This window comes from Labeo rohita, unplaced genomic scaffold, assembly GCF_022985175.1.
Source record: "Labeo rohita strain BAU-BD-2019 unplaced genomic scaffold, IGBB_LRoh.1.0 scaffold_218, whole genome shotgun sequence".
Taxonomy (NCBI): Eukaryota; Metazoa; Chordata; class Actinopteri; order Cypriniformes; family Cyprinidae; genus Labeo; species Labeo rohita.
The window spans coordinates 65,080-76,208 of NW_026128418.1; the positions used below are offsets into that span (position 1 = coordinate 65,080).

At 37.5% G+C, this 11,129-nt stretch overlaps 1 protein-coding gene across 1 annotated transcript; it reads right to left on the minus strand.

Moving 5' to 3' along the window:
* Positions 1-44: 44 nt before the first annotated feature.
* dctn6 (dynactin subunit 6) lies at positions 45-6,953 on the minus strand. The gene is made up of 7 exons (XM_051102267.1): positions 6,821-6,953; positions 5,392-5,456; positions 4,876-4,981; positions 727-815; positions 602-649; positions 371-513; positions 45-294 (listed from the first exon to the last, which is right to left on the minus strand). The coding sequence occupies exons 1-7, from the start codon at positions 6,856-6,858 to the stop codon at positions 196-198; spliced, it is 588 nt and encodes a 195-aa protein (XP_050958224.1). The 5' UTR covers positions 6,859-6,953; the 3' UTR covers positions 45-195.
* Positions 6,954-11,129: the final 4,176 nt, after the last annotated feature.

Consider the following 11,129-nt stretch of genomic DNA (forward strand, 5'->3'; position numbering starts at 1 on the left):
CGCCACCATGTGGAGGAGAAACAGAAGTGCACAAGAAACAGCGACACGGTATGAAGGAATATTTAATGTGTCATCAATAACTTACAACACAACCAGTGACACTATAATACAGAAACATGACATGCTGCGACTTAAAGGAAATTAAGCGAAAGTGTTTGTCTCGTTATACTTGAGATTCTCAGCTGCTCTGCATTTTCAGCTTCTCGCCGGAGTGGAATTTCCTTTCACTGTTTTCTTAAGATGATGGTAATTGGGCAAAATCTTCATCAGGAAGTCCAGCTGCAGCGTTTGAGGCTTGGATGGAGAGACAAACAGTCAGAATAACAGCGTTCGTTTATCTTTAGCGGAAACGCACGAGCGCCTGCCTTACCTGCGGTCTCTCGGTCTGCACGCGTCTCAAACACTCGGAGCCGTAGATAACCGTGTTTTCTGGAATCACTTCACACGTGTTCACCTGACAACACGCGCCGACGATGCAGCCGCTGGTCAGAATCACGTTCCTGCCGACTTCAGCTGAACACACAAACACACAAACGCCATCAGCGGCACTTTACCTGCGTCACTCCGTCAGCACGCGCTTCAAACGCCCTTTTTTCCTCACCTTTGGATTCAATGACGTTGTTGTCCCCGATTTTCAAGGCCTGAGACACTGAAAACAAATTCAAGTTACATTTAGTTGACAGAAGCTTCACGCCGAGCCAACGTTCTGATGAAACGAAGACGTACCGCAGCCGACTTCAAAGACGTTATTGACACCGACGCTCATGGTTTTGGGTTCGACATCCTCGGCGTCGGGAAGAATGTTTTCAGGATAGCTGCACACAAACAACATGAGAGTTCACACGTGTCAGTTTGAAAATGAAAATTCTGTCAATGCAAACCCCCACGCTGTTTCAAACCCAAAATTAATATGAAAATAAAACAATTAAATCTGCTTATTATATAAAGTGTCTCTTAAGAAGACCTGGATGCGGATTGCGTTCATGAAGACTTTATGAACCAAAGTCCCTTTAAGGCAAGTCATTTCACTCGGCGGCCATCTTTGAAACGCCTGTCGGCCGTGCACGTGCAGCTCCTGTTTCTCTGAACGGGGAAACATAAAACTCTCCAAAACGGTTTACCAAGCTTACGATTCAATTTTATATTTGAAATCACCAAAGAAATCTGACCACAACTGCCTCATGATTGTTGTTTCTTATGCTTAAACAGCACTGAAAAAGCTTCTTTTTCAAGGTTAAAGCGGCCAATGCACATGTGCAGCCACAAGCGCCTTTTCATGTTTCTATCCACACGTTTCCGGGGGGGGCGCTACTGTAAAAAAGAATGTGGGTAAAACTTCCGGTGAGGCGGCGGACGTAGTATACCAATGGTATTTTGTGTGCGGCTAAGTGTTTTTTAGATCATTGTTTACTTTGTAAAGATGCACACCTTTATGAGAGATGTCATTACGTTCTTATGGACAACAAATGCTTTACCGAATTTGTGTTCCCACATCATTAGCAAGTTTGGATCGCTAAATCTTGAATGACTGTCAACTAGTGAAATGACATTTGAACCGAGACATCAGAGCTTGTGTTAAAGGACATGCCAGATGAAGCCTTGTTAACGTAAAAAAATCCCTTTCGTAGAAGCATCACTTTCTGTCTAGTCATGTGTGCGATTCACTTTGCGCGTCCTAATGTTCGACCCCCAGATCCTACTTTACCCGTTTAATAATTACATTTTTAAATACCCAATCATACAAGTAATATGAAGAATACAAATTGTTTCAGGAAAATCAAATATATGCTATATGCAATTAATATATGTGTACATTATTCTTCTATTACATCACATTGATATTCGTACTGGCATCAAATGTCACTGTTCAAGGAGTAAATTAATTTATCAGAGTCAGAAATTCAACAAACAAACACACACGGTTAGGCTTTTATTTGTGCACATAACATGGATCGCTCTATGGAAATTGTGGTAAATGATTCTTCTGACGGAGCTTCACAGGCCTTTGGCTGCTTTATTTTTTACTAACCACCAGATCGCGCTGTTTTCACACTCTCGAAGCTTTGAATCTTTTCCCGAAACAGAGGAAAGGCTTCATTTGCCCGTCACTCCTGTCAACTGTTGAATGAATGAGTGTCACGTCCCGTTTGTTTAATTTGAACCGGAAGACGCTCCCACTTTTGACGCAAGGCCTCATGGGGTGTAGGAAACTTGTGGATAGGAACTGGAGCTTCTAATGGCAGCTGCAATGACACGATGACTTTCCTAATCAACGATTGGCTCTTGCATTTAGAAGGCGGGGCTTAATCGCCATATTGGGCATTGCACTTTCTCCTATTCATAAGTATAAGGAGTACAAAGTCTTCCTATAAATTCTTTGTTGTGAACCTTTTTGAAGCGGTGAATGAACTTTCAAAGGAGAACACAAATCTCAGGATTCATTTAATACAGTGTTTCTCAACCCTGGTCCTGGGCGTCCCCCAGCACTGCACATTTTGTGTGTCTCCCTGATCAAACACACCTGATTCTACTCGTGAGCTCATTAGAAGAAACTCCCGGACCTGAAATGGGTGTATCAGATAAGGGAGACCTACAAAATGTGCAGTGCTGGGGGGCACCCAGGACCAGGGGTGAGAAACACTGATTTAAAGGCACAATATGTAAGTTTTCGCCGCTAGAAGTCGCATTTTCAAAACAATAACATAGGCGAAGCTCGATGACGCAATGACGGAGCATGGAACGTTGGGAGATGTCGTTTTCACAAATCATGCTCACAGATGAGGTAATGTATTCGTTTTTTATTAACTTACCTGTACATTTCATAACAGTATTTTATGTCATCGTAATGAATTACCTCCAAAGAACATGAAATTTGATTTAATATTAGCCTTTTATGACTATTTGTCATGATTTGGCGGGTTAATGATGCGCATTTTTACGTGTGTAAAACAGTCATTCTGAGGGTGCTTTTCCACTACGAGCAGAGCGGAAATTTAAATTTGAACGAACCCACCGTATTTGCAAGTATGGCTAAATGGTTTTGTGCAGCACATACTGTATTTAATTACATTACCATAGGTTTGCTCACCAGACTTGATAAAAACAAGGGATGCACCTAGGGCTGGGCGATATGGGCAAAAAAATTATCACGATAATTTTTTTCATATCAGTCGATATTGATAATTATCACAATAAATGTCAAATCTTTATTTCTGTCAAATTTAAAGTCAGATTTTTGCTCCAAAGTGAAAATTGTAGAAACCAGACCATTAATTTTCCTTAACAAAATAAATATCTAAATAGAAAAATTAATTTCTGCATGTTCTAATGAGTTATATTGTTTCAAATCAAGAAACAGGTTTGGGTTGTCTGATAATAATAATAATAATAATAATAATAATAATATCACTTTTTTGTCTCCTAGAAATGCACATTTGATAGTAGATTGAGGATGAAGAGGTAAATTATTGTTCAGTAACATCTGTAAAAATTGTAGCAACCTCAGTTTTATTTGGTTAAATTTATTCTGACCCAGTTTTTTTTTTTTTTTTTTTAAGCATTGGTCTCCCATAGTAGCAAGCATACATTTTAAACCATGATAAACACAGTTAAAACCACACATAATGGTACCTCAATACCATGGTAAAAATATAACTACATGGTTTTATAGGTAGCCTATTTGTATGAAAAACGGTAGTCTGAAAACATTCAGTATAAATGCACACATGCTGTAGCTTAATCACAAATACACACATACTATAATTGTAAACCATTACTCCTGTAATAAAATTCAATGGGAATATCTCACGCTGCTGTCACAATACCATGGTGCAGTGAGTGTTACTACAGTAAATCCACGGTAAATGATGGCGATGTGTAGATTGAAAAGTCTTCTGACTGTCTCGTTGCACACAGCTTTAAACTAGTTTGAATCACAGAGTCATTTGTGTTCATCACTGAATTCAAGTGTTTCACACTGGATCTCACAGCGCTGTTTAGTGCTCGCGTGACGGAGCCGATCACATATCGCGTCTTTTGCGCGTTCAAGTTCGTTATTTCAAATGTCGGCGCGCGGCAGCTGCGCTCATAACGGAAGCAACACGGTTACGACGTGCATGCGGTGCGACACGCTCGGTTTTTCCAGGCAGTTTTTCAAATGAGTCGCGCTGTTTAGTTCCGCTTTTGACGCATAAAAATTATATCGAACTCTTCATATTGTTTTATCGAGGAAAATTATATCGCAATTATTATCGTTATCGAATTATCGCCCAGCCCTAGATGCACCGAATTTTCAGCCGCCAAAAATGGCATTTTCGGCTTTTGCCCGAGAGAGAAAAAAAAAAAAAAAAAAAAAATATATATATATATATATATATATATATATATATATATATAGTGGTCAGCACGCAGTTTCACTCTCCTCTAGCCGCTGTCACTGGGCGGTGTGACGCTCTGCTTAATATTCGCTCTATGAATGTCTGCTCAAATAACGCGCCTATAGGAAGTTTCTATGTAGTTTCTATGTAGATCCGCATGCGGTAAAACTACAACTTCCGCATTTGACCACGTGTGTTGCCATAATAGTATCATAAGCGGAAACAAAGGATAGCGCAGATATTGCGTCACTGATAGGTGACAATGACCAGGGACGATTCATTATTTAAAACTGGAATTTCTCTGGATTTACAAATCCTTGAGAACTTTTGAGATAACGTAAGTACACAACTGCATGAAATATATAACACTGTGCAAGTTGTTTTTGGAAATTTTATTACAAAAATCTTACATATAGTGCCTTTAATATAGTAAAAGTTAGGATCGACATGAGGGTGAGTAAACATAGAATTGTCATTATGACGTGAGGAAAGCGTTTACCTGTTGATGATCAAGGCTTGCTCCTCGATCAGATTTCCTTCTCCGATCACGATGGGTCCGGCCTCCGCGATGATCCGCGCCTTCGGGTGAACGACGGTTCTCGCTCCTGAAACACAACGAAGAATCTTTTGGAGGCAGTAGATCGCAGTTATTAGGATATAATTAAGCAGTAAAAACGAGCTCTTCAATCACAGTATCTCGAGTATCTTACTGCTTTAATAAAACAATTTCTACATGAACATATTAACAACACAAATGTTCACAAATTCATTATTTTGATTGGCGTCGCTAGGAGATCTGGTAATGTCGTGTCACCGTTACTATAGCAACACTGCAACACTGGACCGGCCAATCAGGGGACAGGTACACAACTGTCAGTTTTACAATCCATAATAAATTTTATTTGTGGATCATCGCTGTAATAATACGATAATTAAAAAAAAAAAAAAAAAAAAAAGTTCCTGAAGCATTTCAGCAACTTTATTGTGAGCAGTGCGGTGAAATGAAGGAATCTACCGATAGTCACGTCTCCTCTGATGTCGCTCTCCACACACACGACGGCCCCCGCCGCGATCTTCACGCTGAAACACAGAACACACCAGCTGTACAGCGGAAAACATCTGTGTTCAAAACTCCGACCGTCTTTATGAAGGGAGATTCTGCAGTGCGACTGTCCTGATGTGCGAAAAGAACTGAAACGTGTCTCAATAATCAAAACTCTCTGAATCACAACAAGAACATTTTCATAAGCAGCTGCGTTTGACAGTGACGTTACCACCTGTGACTAAGAGTGTGTTTATGTGGTGAAATACAAGAAGTTGTGAATGGTCTGAAAACACTAGTAGTCTGTTATTAGGCAGCTGAGGTAAATCGTTAACGTCGCGTTCATGACCAGCCTGAAGCTGATCTCAGTCGGGAACGAGCGTGTGTCGTAAACTATAACCTCAGCGGAACAGACACACACACAGAAAAAGATCATTGAATGGTGGCCTCCTCGATCATACCAAAATCTCACTGGATTATATTACACAGTCCGCTAAAAGAACACTTGAATACCTAAAATTGCTACGTCCAACCTACACGCTAATGAAAGAAAACACATCTTGTCAAAAGTTGTGATGCATCTAGTGAGCCGTTTGTCCTGAATATTGACTGGAGTAAAACATCACATCAAGCATTTCTACGGATCCTGTACAGCAAAACCTAATGCCTACTGTCATTCAGACTCATTTGAGCATGACTTTGTCTTCGGCTGCTGGAAGACATCACAGGAGAAAGTGTTGACAGACGGAGAGATCTAGTACAGACACCGGAGCAGCGGTTTAGTGCGAATGATCGTCACGTCGGATGCTCTCCATAATTCACAAAACTCACAGTCGTTTGAGGAAGAGCTTATTTGTCATGATTGTAGGCACAAAAACACCATTATCTTTTATATGCAGCTGAAGTAGGAACAGATAAATGAGTGTGACATCATGTGATCATCTGAAGGGCCCTCAATAGGGAGCATAAAATTAAACTTACAATCAAGAGACAAAAACAAAGAAACAGACAAACTGCAGCTTCCGAGAAGCAAATGGGCTTACTGGTACCTTTACTCTCGAACATGAATAAACAGTGATGACAAATCTGAAATGATTCTGAGCTGTTTAGTTCAGACCAACATCCGCATTATGAATATAATCATAAATGTAAATGGAACTGCTGCTTGTCTTTGCTTCAGACTATTAATAGCATGTTAACAGGATACATTTACCATTACGTATGAACATAAATACAAATATTAATATGACGTTTCTCTGGGTGTGTCCGTTTTAATGTGGGTTCGTTGTGATTTTTAATGACACACGAACGTCTGCCCTGCGTTACGGACACAGTTGCAGCTGCATTCGTGAGATTCAGTCTTTAAAATCATGACAATGTGCTGTATATAAACCATTCTTACCTTTTCTGTCCGGTTTGTTTTGCACTCGGATCCGCCATCTTCACATGCTCGATGACGTCACCGCTCGATTGAGCCGCCTGTCAGCGATGACGCACGTGAGCGATCGACGATGTCTGTTCAGTGCCGCTCCCTAAACACGGAGCAGAGGAATCAAATGATCCGGAGTGGAATCAGATCAGCAGTTCACTGAATCGACGCTGACAGAGTCAAATCAGAGCCAGTCAGTGAAGCGGCGACAAACACACATACACACACACGCCATGATCCAAACGATTCCTTCAGCAAACGCACAAAACAAAACACAGGCTGTGAATCATCCGTGATTATTCATAAGGAGTGCTTTATTAAATGAAGAGGATGCAGCACAGACACAGCCTGCGTCCCAATGCGCATACAATCCACCCTATCTGCCCTAAATAGTATTGAAAATTACTACCATCACATTTGGAATTCTGTCGGATCCTTATTACAGTTTTTTTCTAAAATGCTAAAACACATTTTTTGAAACCATCACTCATTTTGTAAATAAAATAAAATATTGTATTGTATTTTATTGTATTTGATTAACTACCTTTACCTGAAAATTGAGTGTTTACTGTTGCCCTTTGCATTGTTGATGTACTATTTCCTATTTACAGTTTTTTTCAACTGCTTACACACAAAATCTTCACTTGTCACACAGTTTCTAAAACCTGACACTCAAACGCCAGAACCACACAACAAATCTGCAAAACCATACACTAATTCTTGGCCTTTGACTCAGTTTTCAATTTCATAAAACACTTTTTGCAAAACACAACACACAATTCTTTATGTAACACACAAGAATCTAAAAGGAAGTACCTTGATTTTCTATTTCAAACACAACCAATCAAAATGCCACACTAATTCAACAGTGCCTCACATGTGCAAACACTCATTGCTTTACTTAACACCAACCAATCATGGTTTTAGAAAAGGTCTTGAAATAATCACCTTTTTTAAAATGATGAATATGCATATTGCATATTGTGAAATATTTATACTGTTTAAAATAACCGTTTTCTATTTAAATATATTGTAAATGTGTAATATATCGTGATATAGACAAAAAGCTGAATTTTCAGCATCATTACTCCAGTCTTCAGTGTCACATGATCCTGCAGAAATCATTCTAATATGCTGATTTGGTGTTCAAGAAACATTTATTATTATTATTATTATTATTATTATTATTATTATTATCATCATCATCATCATCAATATTTAAAACAGTAAAGTACCTTTTTTTCAGGATTCTTTGATGAATAGAAAAAATTCTATTTCAGATAATGCTGGTCTTCTGAACTTTCTATTCATCAAAGACACCTGAAAGAAAACCTACTCAGCTGTTTTCAACAAAATAATAATAATAATAAATGTTTTTTTTTTTTTTTTTCCTGAGCAGAAAATCAGAATATTTGAATGATTTCTGAAGGATCATGTCACTGCAGTAATGATGCTAAAAATTCAGCTTTGAAATCACAGGAATAAATTACATTGTAAAATATATTCAGATAGAAAAAGTTCTTTTAAATAGTAAAAATAATTTAAAATTGTACTATTTTTGCTGTATTTTGGATCAAATAAATGCAGGCTTGATGAGCAGAAGAGACTAAAACCTTAAAAATCTTACTGTTTAAAAACTTTTGACTGGTAGAATATTTATTTTCTTTTGTACTGTGTAATACTGTATTCACAACCACAAATGCTTACAATAAAAAAAAAAAATAAAATAATAATAATAATAATAATAACCGTTTGGTTTCCATCTTGCTTTTTTATGTTTACCATATTTTTCAACATCTCTCTGCCAATTACTTTCAGTCTTGTACAGAAATATACACAGGAGTTAATGAAAGAAGAGCTTTAGGTTTTGAATAACTGTGTGTTTCTGATATACACAAAAATATAATATTATGGCAAAGGTGTTTCCAACGTAAGACAAATGTTTGCTTTTGAGACGTGTTTGTGATATTTTGAATGCAGTGCTTCATTTTGCAAGAGATGTGAGGCATTTTACATTTTGTGTGTGCAATTCTTAGATTTGTGTGTAAAGTTTTGAAAAAAAAGAGGCAAAGTTTTGAAAATGTGTGTAAGCAGTTGAAAAAAACTGTAATACTGTACAGCCGCCTTGTCACAATTCTGTATTGTTAAAGGCGGTATATAAATAAAGGTAATTTGATTTGATTTGATTTTCTCAGAACCTTAAACACAAATCCAAATGTTTAAACTAGATTCACTGAATATACCAAAAGAAAAGTCAAAGTACACACACATACGTATATATATATGACGACAGTCGTGTTGCAGTTGTGCTTAACTTTTGCTTTCTTGTGTTTAGGGTTTTGCATCACAAGTTCATCACAGAGCAAATTGTGTCTTAGTGAGTGAGAATGTCTTTAGAGTTTTGCAAAAAGACTGCATGAGATCTGCAAACAGTGTCTAAACTGCCTAAACTTGTTTAAGGTTTTGAAGAAAGAGTGATTTATTTGCCAGATTGGTTTAGGCTATTGAGAATTTGGTTTAGAGAATGAGGTTTAGTGTTTTAGCAAATGTGAAAAACTGTAAGCCTATTATAACAGTTCATGTTCACAATGCCCCTTATTGTGTAGCTTCATGTGCCGGAATCTGAAAGAAAGTCAGAAGCAGTGTCCTCACTATCAGAGACACACTGATTGATTTAATCGCATTATTATTTCATCATAAAACGGTGTGTTCTAAAACACTAAACCTCATTCTCTGAACCAAATTCTCAATAGCCTAAACCAATTTGTCAAATAAACTTTTCAGATGAAATTAGAGCCACTGTGATAGACCATGTTCTTGTGCATGGAATGACAGAGGTAGAACAAAGAGTTCAGCCAAATTTGAACAGATTGTCTGTGGCCACCATAATTAGTTGGAAAGTTCAAAAGAAGAATGGAAGAGATCTATTTTTGTTTTTGTTTTTTTTACACTGTGTGTGTGTGTGTATGTGTACACTTGTACAGCTATTTTTGTGAGAGAGATTTTGCTATCTTTGTGATCTTTGTGACTTCTTTTGAGTGTTTTTCTTTTTTATAGAAAAATTATTACTACATACAGTAAACATTTTTTTATTATTATTATTGTAACTACATGCACTGAACTCTGTGTTCTACTTTTTCTGATGTGGTGTCTAATGAATGATCTGTAGTGCGTATAGTATTGACTAATATGTGTATAATTTGAAAGCTTTGTTTGATTTTAAGCACAGGTGAAATGGTTTTGAAGCGATTGTTTGATTTTGCCACAAGAGTCAGGGGTTCTGTGAATGTAGTTTGAACATTTGGATTTGTGTTTAAGGTTTTGAGAAAATAAGTGACGGTTTCAAAAAGTTTGTTTTAGCATTTCAGAAAAACTGTACACAATAACATTGTGATGAGCTCACCTGCTGGACAACATCAGAATGACACTCACATCCATTAGATTGAGTCGATTTACAGGTTTTTTTTTTCTCTCGATTGCTAACACACAATTCATAAAACAATTCACCATTCAAACTTCCAGGTCAAAGTCAAACATTTTAGTCAAAAACACATTCTCTTTTGTCAAACTCAAACTTTAGGCTCAGATGACACACAAACCTGACAAATACACATACTATTTTCCTGCCTAGAGAACACTAGGGAAATCAGTTCTAAACATTGTTACAAAAACCTCCTTATGTGAATCAGGAATCCTTTTGCTGGTCAATATCTCTTACAGTATACAGCATAAATAGAGGGGTGCAGATACAGTAAAATTCAGCAATAAACTTTAAGAAAAGTTTACTTTCATTACACTACTGTAAAGTGATCTTACAGTAGACAAAAAAGTTCAAAGACCAAACAACAGAATATACAGTAAACACGCATTGAAATATGCAGCCAGTTACTGTACAGCAATAAATTACTAACTAAATAAATAAACTCAACAATCCTGATAATTTCTTATACTATAGCGGTTACTTAATCTTCTGACAAAAGACTTTCTCTGCCTCCCCTAGACAGTCGACTCTCAGTTCTGCAAAATATTTGGCTACAAATCAATTCAACAGTTACGGGTTTGAGGGTGTGTGCTACAGTATTTACAGTACAATGAATAGTGGAAATTCTCTCATCTGAAGCACTGCTACTATGTACTGTAATTGTAATGTGTAAGTAGTGTAAAAACCCTGTAGATCAGCCTGCAGGCCAGCTTTCCTTATGGTCATCCCATACACAAGAACATGGTCAACTATAGTGCTTTGTATTTCATCAGGAACAAATGACCTTTGACCTTGTGGCCT

Coding starts and splice junctions, on each gene's coding strand:
- dctn6 (XM_051102267.1), bottom strand. CDS start 6,858: ATGGCGGATCCGAGTGCAAAACAAACCGGACAGAAAAG. Junction 514..601: donor CAACGTCATTGAATCCAAAG/GTGAGGAAAAAA, acceptor TTGTGTGTTCAG/CTGAAGTCGGCAGGAACGTG. Junction 295..370: donor TGCAGACCGAGAGACCGCAG/GTAAGGCAGGCG, acceptor TCTCCATCCAAG/CCTCAAACGCTGCAGCTGGA.